We start from the raw sequence: 18120 nt of genomic DNA, 5'->3' as shown, positions 1-18120 counted from the left end.
CTCCCTAATGGGCCGCTACGGCGACAAGTGGCAGTATGCCCATAGCCCGAGCTGCGCCCCCTCATCCGCCACCCCAAGAACAAGACGTACCTTGCACACCATCAGCTTCTGCCCCTACGTGTTCCTCTGGAATTGGAGCGGGGCTGGGCTGGAGTTGCTGCTGGCTGTGCGTCTCTGGGATCTCCGTGCTTGCAGTGGGCCTGGGGGTCGGTGTCCCGTTGCTCCTGACGTCTCCGGCCACCCCCCTGGACTGGAGCTGAGACTGGAAACTGTACCGCCCTTGCCCCCTCCCTCTGCAACTGCAAACAACCCCACTCTCCTGCAAGGGCGGTACGGTTCCCGGAGGATGGCAGGTGGCCGGAGACGTCAGGACCAACAGGAACCCGCTCCCTGATGGCCCCTACGACGCCCCGAGCTGCGCCCCGTCATCCGCAACCCAGGTTCCTCTGTAGTTGGAGCGGGGCTGGGCTGGGCTGCTGTTGGCTGTGGGTCTCTGGGATCTCCGTGCTTGCAGTGGGCCTGGGGGTCGGTGTCCCGATGAGGGGGCGCAGCTCGGGGAACGGCTTCTGGTGGTCCTGACGTCTCCGGCCAGTTTGCAGTTTTCCTCTGGAGTTGGAACGGGGCTGGGCTGCTGTTGGCTGTGGGTCTCTGGGATCTCCGTGCTTGCAGTGGGCCTGGGGGTCGGTGTCCCGATGAGGGGGCGCAGCTCGGGGAACGGCTTCTGGTGGTCCTGACGTCTCCGGCCAGTTTGCAGTTTTCCTCTGGAGTTGGAACGGGGCTGGGCTGCTGCTGGCTGTGGGTCTCTGGGATCTCTGTTGTTGCGGTGGGCCTGGGGTCGGTGTCCCGTTGGTCCTGACGTCTCCGGTGACAGTGCAAAGCCCCCGCGCCGGTGCAATGGGCGGGGAGCTGGAGAGGGGAGGGAAGGGGTCACACACATGGCCGGGAAGCAGAGGGGTGTAGGTGGGGTGAAACTGAAGGGAGCGACAATCTGCTGCTGCCTGCCCCGCTGAGTTAAAAAGTTCCCACGCAAGACTCACGAAACACAGTGTATCGTGAGTCTACCGTGGGAACTTTTTAACTCAGCGGGCAGGCAGCAGCATATTGTCAATTATTAACCCTCCCGCGCAATATACCCTCACCTTCTCCTTTATGAATGGGGATTTAGTTCCCCTTTCTTCGAGGACCGACCGGAGGTTCCGCTGTCACCTCTGCGGGCCGCCCTCGGTGAACGTTTTCAAGGACCTTTCTTCAAGGACCGAAAAAATGGCCGCTATTCGGAGGTTTTCGTTATTTGGATCTTCGGATAAAAGGTTGTGCACCTGTAGTGCAAATAACAGAAAGTGGTTGCTAATAATCAGAGTTTTGTCCAAGCCAGGTTTAATAGCCTGATGGCTGAGGGGAAGTAGCTATTCCTGAACCTGGTTGTTGCAGTCTTCAGGCTCCTGTACCTTCTACCTGAAGGTAGCAGGGAGATGAGTGTGTGGCCAGGATGGTGTGGGTCTTTGATGATACTGCCAGCCTTTTTGAGGCAGCGACTGCGATAAATCAGCTTTTGCAATACCAAAATTGGCCTTGCCCCAACTTAGATTTATAATTTGTGGACCAGACACATCCTTATCCACATAATTTTAAAGCTAGTGGAAATGTGTCGCTGGTCCACAGTACTGTAGCCACTGGTCCACAGAATTGTGATCGCTGGTTAATTCTATAAGATTAACTGCTGTTTTGTTTTTTCACTGAAACATTTAAAACAATGTAACAAACGGAGAATGTCCAGGGATGAAGCAGTGGGATGTTGCTAATAATTTATGAACAGGTTCCAAAATAATTAAATGCACACCCATGTGGGAAACAAGTGCCTCATTGTTGACCCTACAACAATAAGCCCCGAGCTCCAAACTCGATGAACAAGATGAAAGCCTAAAACAAAATCTGCACAGGCTATGTGCGGCCAACTTGTCCATAATTAAGAATAGACAATAGATAATAGGTGCAGGAATAGGCCATTCGGCCCTTCGAGCCAGCACCGCCATTCAATGTGATCATGGCTGATCATCCCCAATCGGTACCCCGTTCCTGCCTTCTCTCCATATCCCCTGACTCCGCTATTTTTAAGAGCCCTATCTAGCTCTCTCTTGAAAGCATCCAAAGAACCTGCCTCCACCGCCCTCTGAGGCAGAGAATTCCACAGACTCACAACTCTCTGTGAGAAAAAGTGTTTCCTCGTCTCCGTTCTAAATGGCTTTCTCCTTATTCTTAAACTGTGACCCCTGGTTCTGGACGCCCCCAACATCGGGTACATGTTTCCTGCCTCTAGCGTGTCCAAGCCCTTAACAATCTTATATGTTTCAATGAGATACCCTCTCATCCTTCTAAACTCCAGAGTGTACAAGCCCAGCTGCTCCATTCTCTCAGCATATGACAGTCCCGCCATCCCGGGAATTAACCTTGTAAACCTAAGCTGCACTCCCTCAATAGCAAGAATGTCCTTCCTCAAATTAGGGGACCAAAACTGCACACAATATTCCAGGTGTGGTCTCACTGGGGCTCTGTACAACTGCAGAAGGACCTCTTTGCTCCTATATTCGATTCCTCTTGTTATAAAGGCCAACATGCCATTCGCTTTCTTCACTGCCTGCTGTACCTGCATGCTTACTTTCACAGACTGATGTACAAGGACCCCCAGATCCCGTTGTACTTCCCCTTTTCCCAACTTGACATCATTTAGATAGTAAATGAATGCATGATGACCCAAAGGATCCAACAATAGCGATGAAATAACCCAAATGTTTGATTGTGGCCGTGAACGCCGACAATAACCTGCCCACTAAAATGTGTTGGAAAGGCTCCTTATTTCTATAACTGCCCCTCAGGAGGAGATCAAATAGATCAACAGACTGGATGTCTGATTATGAGGCTTTTTTGCTTCAAGAAAATATGTCCGTTAAAAAACAACAAATCACTTTTGGCAAATAGTGAAGAAAACTATCCAATAATAGGAATAATTTGCAATAAGTGTGTTAAGCAACAATGCACTTTTACAATGCAGCCTGAACAGAACAAACATTCAAAGATGATTCAAAAGAGGATTATCAAACTAAATCTTACAGAGAACAACATGAAATGGTTTAAGACTTGGTTGGAGAGGGAGATTTTAAGATGCGATTTGTAAGATGGAGATCTTTAGGGCGTATAATCATAGCCATATAATTTATAGTTTCTGGAATAAAAATGCACTGCTGAAAACCAAAATATGTTGACACACTGAATGAAAAATGGAAGACAGAGTTTAATTTGTTATATTTCAACAATTAGATGCAGCCCTTGCTTGCTGCCACAATGTATTTGAACAGCAAAGTAAAAATGGGACATTTAATTCATGGAAAAAATCGGAAAGCAGAATCAAAAACGGATGATACTGGATGTTTGTCTTTCAATTCTTTACAAAGGTTCATCTTCTTTGGATTGAGTTGAAGGAAAGTCAGCATGCACGGGCTCCCACATCCAAATCAGTAATCTCTTTCAGAGGTGTCAGAGGATGTGGGAAAAACATAATAACATTACACTAAAGCAGGCACATTGGAGATTGAATCACACCTTATGTTGAGAGCAAACACGAAAGAGCGTAGATTCTCTTTTAGTCATGACTGGGGAATACCTCCGCTTAAATGGAGGAGTCAAGCATTAACATTTTGAAATTAAGTATACATACCTTAAGAACATGAAACATCACCCAAAATGAAAACAGGGAATAAAAAAATACACTTCCCGTTCTAGTCATGGAGTTTTTTAACAAAGAAACAGGTTGTGCATGCCAGCCAAGCTGGAATTCTGGGTGAGTCCCGTTTGCCCACATTTGGCCCATATTCTGTTAAACCCGTCATATCCATATATATATGTCCAAATGACTCATGAAAGTGAATTGCATCCACTTCTACAGATTCCTCTGGCAGCACATTGCAGATATGGAATACCCTCTGAGTGAAAAGGTTGCATCCGAGGTTCCTCTTAAATCTCTCACCTTAAGCCAAAGGATTCTAGTTTTAGAATCGTCTACTGTGGGAAACTGTGTGTTTATTTTTTCCTTGCCCGTCAAGATCTTGTACACCTTAATAAGGTCACATCATCGCCTCCTACGTTCCAAAGCAAAATGTCTTCCTACAACTCAAGCCGCCAGTCCTGGTAACAACTTCATGAATTTCTTCTGCACCCTTACCAACTTAATGACATCCCTACTACAGCTGGGAAATCAGAACTGCACTCAACAGTCCAAATGTGATCTCACCAATATTTTCTACAGCTGCATCATGATGTGTCAACTTTGGTGCACAATACCCTTTCCAATGAAGTCATAAAGGCCACAAGTGATAGGAGCAGAATTAGGCAATTCTGCCCATCAAGTCTACTCCACCAATCAATCTTGGCTGATCTACCTCCTAACCCCATTCTCCTGCCTTCTCCCCATACATAGCTCCTTACAAGAATCTTCTGCAGGAAGATTGTTCCCGATGTTGGGGAAGTCCAGGACAAGGGGTCCCAGCTTAAGGATAAGGGGGAAATCCTTTAAGACCGAGATGAGAAAAACATTTTTCACACAGAGAGTGGTGAATCTCTGGAACTCTCTGTCACAGAGGGTAGTTGAGGCCAGTTCATTGGCTATATTTAAGAGGGAATTAGATGTGGCCCTTGTGGCTAAAGGGATCAGGGGGTATGGAGAGAAGGCAGGTACGGGATACTGAGTTGGATGATCAGCCATGATCATATTGAATGGCGGTGCAGGCTCGAAGGGCCGAATGGCCTACTCCTGCACCTATTTTCTATGTATCTATGTATCTATGTACACCCATACTAATCAAGAATCTATCTATCTCTGCCTTAAAAATATCCATTGACGACCTTCACAGCCTTGGTAAATGTACCTATTCGGTACATTTCAATGAGGTCCCCTCTCATTTTTCTAAACTCCAGCGAGTAGAGGCCCGGTGCCATCAAATGCTCATCATATTTTAACCCACTCATTCCTGGGATCATTCTTGCAAACCTACTCTGGACCCTCTCCAGGACCAGCACATCCTTCCTCAGATATGGTACCCAGAATTGCTCACAATACTCAATGGTGCACACACAATACTCAAGCATGATACCCAACACAAAATCAAGTATGCCAAATGCCGTTTTCACCATATTGTCCACCGGACCTGCCACACACAGGTCATCCACCAGTGGTCCCAGATCCCTCTGCCTTACAACACTGTTCACGGCTCAACCATTTACTATATATGTCCTCCCCTGGTTTGACACCCAAAGTGCAGCACCCCACACTTGTCGGAGATAAATTCTACTTACCCTTCCTTGGCCAACCTACCCAACTGATCTAGAAACGGTTGTAAATTTATATATCCTACCTCACTGTTCATTATACCACCAATTTTGGAGTCACCTGCAAATTTACTAACAATATTAATTACATTGTTAACCAAATCATTGATGTAGGTAACAAAAAACAGTGGACCCAGCATCAACCCTTGCTGCCTCTCACTGGTCACAGGTTTCCAATCAGTTAAATAACTACCCTTTGATTCCTTCTTCCAAATCAATTTGGAATCCAATTGATTAGCTCACTTTGGATTCCATTTGAATTTATCATCCAGACTTCCACGGGAGCTTGTCAAAGGCCTTACTAAAGCCCATGTCAACATCATCCACCGCCATGCCTTCATCAATCCTTTTGATGACCTCTTCAAAAAGTTCTATCACATTCATGAGACGATTTCCAATCCATATCAACACGGAGTTCAATACATTTATATTTCTGAAATCATATCTGAATTGATGTAGTTCAGGAGGTCAAAACTCTTATTGGTATTGCATATTCCCAAATTTAATTAAAAAAAACAGCTGCATGCAGTCATACAAAATATTGCAAAATAAGGATTTTAAATTATTTTTTTGTTCTTTTTTCCTGTCCCATTCTGGTCAGGAGCAAACACTTCCAGACAGCTCTTCACATAACTTATGGGACACAGCCTAAAGGACTCTAGATGATACTCTCCATCAGATCTACTTCCCACATCGCCTGTGACTGCACAACTGTGTTTCGGAAGCTCAAAACAAGGGAGCAGGACTCTGACAGCCTGTGAATCTTGTCCCACCTTTTCATGACACTATAATTCCCCAAAGGAAATCCTCCTTGGTTGGCTGAAGAGATATTCAAGATAAATTTTACAAGTATACAAAATATACACGTTTTACAAAGCATACAAAAATACAAATTTAAATTAGTGTACATTTTTATTTTTGCAATTATAATGTAATGAATTAATAATTTAAAGAGATAATTGATAAATGAATTACATGAAAGTCAAGAACAAAGCCAGAGCAGAAGAATAAACCAAGGGAATAAAATATTCGATCCTTAAAGGAGATGGAGGATTCAGATGTCTATATAGTAGCAGGGAACATTTCTTACCTTCAGCAGCTTCATTAGTCCTTCAAGCTGCACCATCAGCTCACGACGACTCTCTTGCAAGGCTGACATCCGCTGCTCTAGCTCGTCTTTTCTTTGCCTATTGAATGAACAGACAAAGAAATTAAGCCCCGTCTCTCTCGAAAAACACTGGGGAATTCAAGCACTCAGACTGTCTGGGTTCAGAACAAGACTGTGCATCAAAAAGCAGCTTCAGCACTCCACTGCAACACAGACAGAAACAAAGCCTCTTGTCAAACATGGCTATACCGTTAGATGAAAATTTATTCACTGAAGATGGATTGTACCAAGAAATTATGTGCATTATGTTGGAGTGCTCTTTACACTTATTCAGCGCCAATAGAATGAGATTAAAATTGGCACACCTCATTAATTTCTGTTTATTGATGACCAAGAGTAACACTTCATAAATGATGCTTTTTAAGCAGATGGTTTTACATGCTGCAGACGCGCAAGTGAAGATCAACTTCAAAAAGAGACTGCTTAAAAAAAAAAAAATCATACGAACAATCACGCAGAAAAAGGAAGAAAAATACTTTCTCATCTGTATACCAGCAGATTTTAGAATGTGGAGAATTGTCTGGTTGGTTATTTATTCATGAGGATCAGTTCTACTGAGAAAAATCTGCCGACTTAAGCCAAACTGGCTGAAGTATGAATAGTGAGGTAGTTCCTAATTGAGAACAAAATTACCCATATTGGGACAATTGAAGTGCAATCCTCTCAACACACTCCAAAAATGACTAACATTTAAAACTTATTTGAGAAAGAGATATCTTAATGTACAATAGTTTATCATAAATTACAACCAAGAATTTAATCAAATTATTGTCTTTGATTGCAAAAGGAGTTAAAAAAAAATTGCCACCATAATTTGCCACTGTGTGTTTCCATAATTTTGAAATGCAATCTAGGAAAGATAATAGCAGATTGGCAAATTGGACTCATGACTGATTTAAGCAAATAAATATTTCCATTACCCGCCCAGTCGTGCATATGTGTAGGGCACACACGCACATTCTCACAGCCACCCACATGAATATACACACAAAAAATTGTTAGTTGGTTGGTGGTCGCCTGTTCCTTTGTGACAAAATACAGATGGAATTCATCACTGCTCTGCTGCATCATACCACAACACAAAGACTTCATAATATTTGGACCTATACAAAAGCATTTACATTGCTGTTCCCAAAACAGTCCAACTAAACCCCCAAAAAATACCCTGATTTCTGAAAGTGCAAAATACAAAATAATGATTTTAAAAAAGTATAAGACTAAGTGTCATTCCTGTTGAAAAAGGCACTTACAGAAAACAAAACAAAATTAAAAAACAGTCGATAGAAGCAGCACTGATCAAAGTTTCTAGATTAATCATAATGCTAATTTTCATCTCGTAGTCTCCAATCCAGTCCTCAAAGTTCAGTTAATAAACCTGCATGTCCCACATCCCAAGGACATGCAGGTTTATGGGTTAATTGGTCACGGTAGAATTGCCCCCAGTGTGTGGGGAGTGGATGAGGATGATGAGAAGGTGTTTCAGTTACCAGGAGAGAATGGATAGGCTGGTTTTGTCTTCCTTGGAGCAGGGAATGCTGAGGGAGGGCCAGATTTAGATAGACAGAAATATAAAAGGCATAGGCAAGGCAGATAATGAGAATATTTTACCCTAAATAGCAGTATCTAGTTACAGATGCCATTGGTTTAAGGTGAGTAGGACATTAAGAGAGGATCTGAAGAATAATTTTTTGACCCAGACGGTGGCTAAAATCTGGTACACACCATTTCAAGGGACAATTTTACTTTTATACCAAGCCAATTAACATACAAACCTGTACATCTTTGGAGTATGGGAGGGAACCGAAGATCTCGGAGAAAACCCACGCAGGTCACGCGGAGAAGGTACAAACTCCGTACACACAAGCATCTGTAGTCAGGATCCAACCCGGGTCACTGTCGCTGTAAGGCAGCAACTCTACCGCTGTGCCACCATGCTGCCACCCTTGCTGGAAACATAGAAAATAGGTGCAGGAGTAGGCCATTCGGCCCTTCGAGCCTGCACCGCCATTCAATATGATCATGGCTGATCATCCAACTCAGTATCCTGTACCTGCCTTCTCTCCATACCCCCTGATCCCTTTAACCACAAGGGCCACATCTAACTCCCTCTTAAATATAGCCAATGAACTGGCCTCAACTACCTTCTGTGGCAGGGAATTCCACAGATTCACCACTCTCTGCGTGAAAAATGTTTTTCTCATCTCGGTCCTAAAAGATTTCCCCCTTATCCTTAAACTGTGACCCCCTTGTTCTGGACTTCCCCAACATCGGGAACAATCTTCCTGCATCTAGCCTGTCCAACCCCTTAATAATTTTGTAAGTAATGTTTGATTTCCTTTTTCACTGTTGCACCCACTTCTTGTTTTCATTTGGGTTAAACAGAGAGTAGTCAATCAAAGGACAGGGAGGAATATCGTTTCTGAGAATTACCTTAATTTCCCAGATATTATGATTGAGGAGGCCTATATATATATATATATGAATCTTCTTATCCAGCCTTGGACAGTGGGAACAGCAGTTATAGAAATCATAATCAATTTGCCTTGCGTTTCTGATGGCCAATATTAGTATAATCTTTGAAACAGAATGTAACAGTTATCAAAAACCTGGCTCAAGTCAGTGATACTTTTTAGTTTAATTAGTTATACGGTGACTATCTTCCTCACTCTTTTTCAAAGGTACTTATTTTTCCTCAGAATACATTTCTTGTGACAATACAACTCAAAATAGGTAGGTCCATTTTTTGGAAAGCATCAATAACCTGAGTAATGTGTCAAAATAATTGCTTGGAACAAATTAAATTCTCAGATAAAAATAATCCAAAACAAATCTTTGTAAGTAATGGCTCAAATTGGAAAGGATTTTGAAGTCTATTGCTCATTCCAAGCCAAATCATTGCTTTACAATATAAACTGGCAAAGTGGTCTTCTATGGAATCTGCATAATTGCCTATTGGTCCATCAGGCTGGAAGAACAAAATCCTCCCCCATCTTTCCCCCTAACCCACATCCCTCGACTATGCCCCACCGGGACTTGTACCTATTGCTCCCTCTCACATCCACCAACATTTCCTCCTCTAGCTTCACAAGTTGCAACTCTTCAATCCTTCTGTCCCATCCCTTCTGCCTTTGCATCTCTGGCCCTTGTCCACAAGCTGTCTATCAACCTCCACTCCACCTCACTTATATCAACCCATTACCTGCCAGGATGGACACAAAAAGCTGGAGTAACTCAGCAGAACAGGCAGCATCTCTGGAGAGAAGGAATGGGTAACATTTCAGGTCGAGTATTGTCAAGTCTTCTAATGTTTTTGCAGTTTCCCCGCTTGAAAGGGATTTGATTTATCTACCCCGAAATGATGAACTGGATTCACTCAGACCAAACACTTCTTTTCCACCTTTTATTTTCTCCTTCTTTTATTTTGGCAGATTAGTTTTTATCAGTTTTGGTCTTTATCAGTTTTGGTCTTTAACAGGTGAAAAACCGGCTGCCAATCGGGTCTGTAGAAAAATCAGTCCTGCTTGCCTTTTCTGGCTCTCGCGGCAGTCTTTTCGGACAGTCTTTTTGATTTACTGCTGGATTCACTGCTCGCAAGTTTCTTGTCTCTCCTTCACTGGCTTCTGGTGCTCTGTGCCCTTTTGACCCCCAGGCAGAACTCGGCAGGCTGGGGTTCCGCCCACTTTAATCACTTCTCGTGATTTCAATTGTAGCATTTCTCTGCTCGCAAGTTTCTTGCATTTCAGTTTGACTTGACAAGTATTGACTCGAAACATCAAACATTCCATCTCTCTAGAGATGCTGCCTGACCCGCTGAGTTACTCAGGCTTTTTGTGTGTGTATTCGGTTTAAACCAGCATCAGCAGTTCCTTCTTACACATTACCTGCCAGGCTTCGACCTGCCGCTCCTCTCTTCCATCTTTCTTCCACCAGCCCTGACAATCAATCTGACGAAGGACCCTGAACCAAAACATCACCTATCCATATCCTCGAGAGATGCTGCCTGACAACTGAGATGCTATTACAGCACTTTGTGTCAGCAATTGATCTCTTCTCAGATAACTGCCTAGGAAATGCAAAAAATATATTTCCTTGAGGATAGACACAATATTCTGGAGGAACTCTGGCAGCATCTCTGGAGAAAATTGGTAGATGATGTTTCGGGTCGGGACTCTTCCTCATTTCAGATCCCGACCCGAAACTTCACCTATCCATTTTCTCCAGAGATGTTGCGTGTATCTTTAGGAAAGAACTGCAGATGCTGGTTTTAATCGAAGGAAGACACAAAATGCTGGAGTAACTCAGTGGGACAGGCAGGGTCGCTGGAGATAAGGAATGGGTGACGTTTCGGGTCGAGGCCCTTCTTCAGAAGAAGGGTCTCGACCCGAAACATCACCTTCCTTCTCTCCAGAGATGCTGCCAGTTCTGCTGAGTTCCTCTTGCTTTTTGTATCTACCATGCATTTATCTTTGGTATAAACTCCGGTGAGCTGGACCGCCGAGAGCAACACCTCCGGGCTGCGGGTCTGCAGAGCGGAGCGGGCGGCGCCGACTTCAACATCGGGAGCCTGGGAGCTCCAAACCGGCGCGGTCCTTGTCGGCTCCGGAAGCCGCGGTCTACAGCTTGGAAGCGGCCGTTCCAGGTGGCCCAGCCGCTGAAAGGACTCTCCCTGATGCCGGGGCAAGACCACCGAGGCAAGATGGTGAGAACGGCCAGGAACATCGGGCCTCCGTAGAGGCAACTGCGGTGGCAGGCCTGACTTTGGGTGAACTTGGGGTTGGGGACTTGACATTGTGCCTTCCCCCACAGTGGTAACCATTGTGGGGGGATGATCTTCTATCTCTACGTAATCCTGTTAGTCTTTGTCCAAGATGGCTGCCGTGAAGGGAGAGTGGACGCTGGCGCGCTTTGGCTGCCGCTGCTCTCTCTTCACATTGTGTTTTTGATTTTCTGTTTTTGGACTGAATTCTGTTTTTAGTTTGTGTCTCTGTAATGTCTTTATTATTTATTTTACTCTGATTATATGTTTATATCCCTGTTAATCTATGTAAGGTGTCCTTGAGATGTCTGAAAGGCGCCCAACAAATAAAATTTATTATTATTATTATTATTAAACCAGCATCAGCAGTTACTTTTTATTATATATTTTCTTGAGGACCTACTTTTAGGAAAATTATTTGACTGACTTGGTTCACCTCTTTAAGCATTATTCCTGTCTAATCGGTTCTTAGCCATACACTTGCAAGGACAGCCTGATGTTGACTTTCTCTAATTGTGGGATGGATGGGAGAGGTGATGGATAAAGCAACCAGCAGGAGGCTTGAATCAGCTGCAGTGGATAATCTTGGTGGTGCCTTACTCCATCTTGTGGTTTAGTTGAGAACTGAAAAGGTATCTTTTATAGAATGCAACTGAGAATCCATCAGTGACACTGGAGCGACTACAACTAGTTTCAAGCATCATCGCGAGACAAATGCTATTTAATTTATTTGTTAGTAATCACTAAATAAGTACTGGCATGATGAGCTAAATATCTTCTTCCTGTGATGTATCAGTCTATTAAAACAAAATAAATAAAGAGTATTTCAGGAGACTTTTAATCTTTCATGTAGTGCAACTTGTTTATCATCATCAAATGGTAAACTTACATGAATTACCAATATGGAGACAAGGGAAGGAATCTCAATTCAGAATTCAATTTACCTTTTATAGAACGGATAGGTTAAATGCACAGTATTTTATCCAGAGTAGGGGCATCAAGAACCAGGGTACGTAGTTTGAAGGTGAGAGATTTAAAAGGAACCCGAGTGGCAACTTTTACACACACCGGGTGTTGGGTATATGGCTGTGCTGGCCCAAAGGGCCAAATGGCCTCCTCCTGCACCTGTTTTCTATGTTTCTAATGTCGGAGGATTATGTGTTGTATGCGACAGGCGATGAGGTGAAAGGTAAGGACTAGGGGGACTGTCCCTGTTGCGACTAGGTGGAGGGGGAGCAAGGGGCGAGCTGCGGAGTGTAGCTGGGGCATCTTGGTTGTCATGGGCAAGTTGGCCAAAGGGCCTATTTCCGTGCTGCATGACCTCATGACACATTAGTGTCAAAGATTGAGGACTAATGCATTCATAGAAAATGGATCTTTCTCAGATTTAAGTTGTGAATGATATCACAGGATTAGCGATGGGGGAAGAACTAGTACGCCGCCCCAGCATGGTGCCGCAGCGTTCATACTAGCAAGCTAGACGCCATCCTCAACGACACCATGTTGATCATCACCGGCTGCCTACGTCCTACTCCGACGGATCTTCTGCCGGCGCTTGCTGGTATCGCACCCGCCAAGCTTCGCGGAGAGTACTTCACCTACAGGCTGGTTTGCAAGGCCCCATCGGACGCCACCTCACCCAGGACTCACAGCAACTGGGACCTCAACGCCTGTCCTCTCGTCGCCCCTTCTCCAGTCACGCAGCGACCGTCTGTGGCTCCGGTTTCCACACACTAGGAGCATGGAGAACCAGCTGGAAACAGACTTCACGACCTCCTCAATTCACTGTTGCACCGAACACCACAGCCCCACCCGGACCTGCCCCGCAAAGAGTGGGTCGCCCTGAACTGGCTCCGTACAGGGGTTGGCCGGTTCAACGCCAACATGCATCACTGGGGGCTGCGTTCATCAGCAGCCTGCATATGCGGAGCAGACCTGCAAACAGCGGCAGCACGTCTTTTTCGACAGCGCTGTCCTCCGCCCACCTGGTGGAGGGGTAGACCTCACGGCCCTCGACAACAACACATTGAACTGGCTACATCGCCTGGAGGGTGTTACATAACCACTGCTGCCTCAAACGCAAGAAGAAGATGAAGAACTACCTTATGGTTCTTTTGTAACAATTTAAAAATCTAAACATTAATCAATTCACAAACATTTAGTAAACTTAATGCTTTTAAATAATTTCCACAATTTCAGTAATTCAGAATTGTTTAAATTATTTAGATCTATTTCAAATGTCATAGATACATAGAAAATAGGTGCAGGAGTAGGCCATTCGGCCCTTCGAGCCTGCACCGCCATTCAATATGATCATGGCTGATCATCCAACTCAGTATCCTGTACCTGCCTTCTCTCCATACCCCCTGATCCCTTTAGCCACAAGGGCCACATCTAACTCCCTCTTAAATATAGCCAATGAACTGGCCTCAACTACCTTCTGTGGCAGAGAGTTCCAGAGATTCACCACTCTGTGTGAAAAATGTTTTTCTCATCTCGGTCCTAAAGGATTTCCCCATTATCCTTAAACTGTGACCCCTTGTCCTGGACTTCCCCAACATCGGGAACAATCTTCCTGCATCTAGCCTGTCCAACCCCTGAAGAATTTTGTAAGTTTCTATAAGATCTCCCCTCAATCTTCTAAATTCTAGCGAGTACAAGCAGGGTCTATCCAGTCTTTCTTCATATGAAAGTCCTGACATCCCAGGAATCAGTCTGGTGAACCTTCTCTGTACTCCCTCTACGGCAAGAATGTCTTTCCTCAGATTAGGAGAACAAAACTGTACGCAATACTCCAGGTGTAGTCTCACCAAGACCCTGTTTAAGAAGGAACTGCAGATGCTGGAAAAATCGAAGGTAGACAAAAATGCTGGAGAAACTCAGCGGGTGAGGCAGCATCGATGGAGCGAAGGAATAGGTGACATTTCGGGTCAAGACCCTTCTTCAGATGAATGCCAGTAATCTTTTCCTCAGGATAGGGGAATCAAGACCTTGAGGGCATAGGGCTCAGGTGAGGGGGAAAGGATTTAACAGGAACCTGATGGACAGCTTTTTCCACACACTGGGTGATGGGTACATGGAACGGAATGCCAGAGAAAGTAGTTGAGGCAGGTACAATAACAACATTTAAAAAAACATTTGGACAGGTACATGGATAGGAACAGTTTAGAGGGATATGGCCCCAACGCTGACAAATGGGAGCTTATATGGGGCACCTTGGTCAGCATGAATGAGTTTGGCCAAAGTAATCTAATTCCACATTGATGATTCTATGATTCCATAAATCAACAAACAAAATGACTGTCATCTTTCTTGGATATTTATGGTCTTTCAATTCTTTTGCTCAGAGGACAGCTGAACAGGCTGAGGCCACAAAGTGCTAGAGTAACTCAGCGGGTCAGGCAGCATCTCTGGAGAACATGGATAGGTGAAGTTTTGGTTCAGGACCTTTCTTTTGTAAACTAATATCTGAAGTTCCTTTGATTCTACATTCAATTAGGTCAATTTATCTGGTCAGCAAGTAGTGCAAGGTACATTCAAGGAGATTTCCCCTTGTATTAAAAGGTGTGGCTCACGTTTCACGCCTCTCTACAGACTACAACCCCAAGGAATTGAATCAAAGATCAAAAGTGTTGCTGTGATATGTCATAGGTAAGTATAGCCAAGAGAAGTCAGAAACTGCTCACACACCAAAATTCATTTGCTGAATCATGTTTCGTGCCAAAGCTTCGTTACTTTAGCAAATAAAACTGAATTTAAGAGATTTTCAGGTAAGTATTTGATGGGAAACATAAACTATGTGACATGTTTAAACATTACCTGTGGAGCCAAGGAGAAAAATAAACATAAGTATTGATTAAAGCACACCATTTTCTGAACTCTTTAAATCATCAAGACATATGAATCAATACATAATTCCCCATAGGTACGGCATTTAGGTCACTAGTGCAAAAGTTGGGAAAGTGTAATAATTGTAAGTCTTTGGGAGACAGTAACAATCATATTCAAGAATGTGTGTGTGGCTCAAGGCATAGAATTGATAATCTTCTGAACAATGACGCCAAGACATTGCAACCCTAGAGCCAGCTGAAAGGAATAAAACTTTTAAAATGGAGCAAAAGACTAAACTCATAGATTGAGCGTGGAAACAGAGCCCTTAGCCCAACTTGCCCACATCAGCCAACATGTCCCAGCTACACTAGTCCTACTGGCCTGCGTTGGAGCTTATCCATCCAAACCTGTTCTATCCATGTGTTCAAGAAGGAACTGCAGATGCTGGAAGATCGAAGGTACACAAAAATGCTGGAGAAACTCAGCGGGTGCAGCAGCATCTATGGAGCGAAGGAAATAGGTGACGTTTCGGGCCGAAACCCTTCTTCAGACTGATGGGCGGTGGGGGGGAGAAGGAAGGAAAAAGGGAGGAGGAGGAGCCCGAGGGCGGGGGGGTTGGGAGGAGACAGCTCGAGGGTTAAGGAAGGGGAGGAGACAGCAAGGGCTAGCAAAATTGGGAGAATTCAATGTTCATGCCACCGGACGCAAGCAACCCAGGCGGAATATGAGGTGCTGTTCCTCCAATTTCCGGTGTTGCTCACTCTGGCAATGGAGGAGACCCAGGACAGAGAGGTCAGATTGGGAATGGGAGGGGGAGTTGAAGTGCTGAGCCACCGGGAGTTCAGGTCAGTTATTGCGGACTGAGCGGAGGTGTTCGGCGGAACGATCGCCCAACCTCCGCTTAGTCTCACCGATGTAAATCAGCTGACATCTAGAGCAGCAGATGCAGTAGATGAGGTTGAAGGAGATACAGGTGAACCTTTGTCGCACCTGGAACGACTGCTTGGGTCCTTGAATGGAGTCGAGGAGGGAGGTGAAGGGACAGGTGTTGCATTTCTTGCGATTGCAACGGAAAGTGCCCGGGGAAGGGGTGGTACGGGAGGGAAGGGAAGAATTAACAAGGGAGTTGCGGAGGGAGGGGTCTTTGCGGAAGGCAGACATGGGGGGAGATGGGAAGATGTGGCGAGTGGTGGGGTCACGTTGGAGGTGGCGGAAATGGCGGAGGATTATTTGTTGTATTTGCCGGCTGGTGGGGTGAAAGGTGAGGACTAGGGGGACTCTGCCCTTGTTGCGAGTGCGGGGATGGGGAGAGAGAGCAGTGTTGCGGGGTATGGACGAGACCCTGGTGCGAGCCTCATCTATGGTGGAGGAGGGGAATCCCCGTTCCCTGAAGAGCGAGGACATTTCCGATGCCCTGGTGTGGAAGTCTCATCCTGGGTATAGATGCGGCGTAGGCGGAGGAATTGGGAATAGGGGATGGAGTCTTTACAGGGGACAGGGTGGGAAGACGTGTAGTCCAGATAGCCATGTGAGTCAGTGGGTTTGTAGTGTATGTCGGTCAGAAGTCTGTCCCCTGCGATGGAGAGATGGAGACAGACTTCTGACCGACATACACTACAAGCCCACTGACTCACATGGCTATCTGGACTACACGTCTTCCCACCCTGCCCCCTGTAAAGACTCCATCCCCTACTCCCAATTCCTCCGCCTACGCCGCATCTGTTCCCAGGATGAGACGTTCCACACCAGGGCATCGGAAATGTCTTCGCTCTTCAGGGAACGGGGATTCCCCTCCTCCACCATAGATGAGGCTCGCACCAGGGTCTCGTCCATACCCCGCAACACTGCTCTCTCTCCCCATCCCCGCACTCGCAACAAGGGCAGAGTCCCCGTAGTCCTCACCTTTCACCCCACCAGCCGGCAAATACAACAAATAATCCTCCGCCATTTCCGCCACCTCCAACGTGACCCCACCACTCGCCACATCTTCCCATCTCCCCCCATGTCTGCCTTCCGCAAAGACCGCTCCCTCCGCAACTCCCTTGTCAATTCTTCCCTTCCCTCCCGTACCACCTCCTCCCCGGGCACTTTCCGTTGCAATCGCAAGAAATGCAACACTTGTCCCTTCACCTCCCCCCTCGACTCCATTCAAGGACCCAAGCAGTCGTTCCAGGTGCGACAAAGGTTCACCTGTATATCCTCCAACCTCATCTACTGCATCCGCTGCTCTAGATGTCAGCTGATTTACATCGGTGAGACTAAGCGGAGGTTGGGCGATCGTTTCGCCGAACACCTCCGCTCAATCCGCAATAACCTACCTGAACTCCCGGTGGCTCAGCACTTCAACTCCCCCTCCCATTCCCAATCCGACCTCTCTGTCCTGGGTCTCCTCCATTGCCAGAGTGAGCAACACCGGAAATTGGAGGAACAGCACCTCATATTCCGCCTGGGTTGCTTGCGTCCGGTGGCATGAACATTGAATTCTCCCAATTTTGCTAGCCCTTGCTGTCTCCTCCCCTTCCTTAACCCTCGAGCTGTCTCCTCCCATCCCCCCGCCCTCGGGCTCCTCCTCCTCCATTTTTCCTTCCTTCTCCCCCCCACCCCCCATCAGTCTGAAGAAGGGTTTTGGCCCGAAACGTCACCTATTTCCTTCGCTCCATAGATGCTGCTGCACCCGCTGAGTTTCTCCAGCATTTTTGTGTACCTTCTGTTCTATCCATGTACCTGTCTTAACTGTTTCTTAAATGTTGCGATCATCCCTGCCTCAACAACCTCCTCTGGCAGCTCGTCCCATACACCCATGCAATGTCATGCTGCAGTTGTATAAGACGTTGGTGAGCCCGCAAAATATTTGTGTTCAGTTCTGAGCACCATGTTTAGAAAAGACATTGTCAAGCTTGAAAGGGTTCAGAGAAGATTTATGAGGATGTTGCCAGGACTAGAGGGTTTGAGCTATAGGCAGAGGTTTAGTAGGCTGGGACTCTAT

General features: G+C 45.7%; 1 protein-coding gene across 19 annotated transcripts in view; it reads right to left on the bottom strand.

Moving 5' to 3' along the window:
- Nucleotides 1-18120, bottom strand: part of dtnb (dystrobrevin beta) — a 448064-nt gene that overhangs the window by 67167 nt on the left and 362777 nt on the right. For all 19 annotated transcript variants that reach the window (XM_033021441.1, XM_033021431.1, XM_033021442.1 and 16 more), the window contains one exon: nucleotides 6470-6566. In XM_033021441.1, the coding sequence (XP_032877332.1) occupies nucleotides 6470-6566 (97 nt within the window). The remainder of the gene's footprint in view (nucleotides 1-6469; nucleotides 6567-18120) is intronic.

This window comes from Amblyraja radiata, chromosome 5, assembly GCF_010909765.2.
Source record: "Amblyraja radiata isolate CabotCenter1 chromosome 5, sAmbRad1.1.pri, whole genome shotgun sequence".
Taxonomy (NCBI): domain Eukaryota; kingdom Metazoa; phylum Chordata; class Chondrichthyes; order Rajiformes; family Rajidae; genus Amblyraja; species Amblyraja radiata.
Note: the sequence above shows the minus strand (reverse complement) of the source record. Positions and strands in the feature narration are given on the sequence as shown.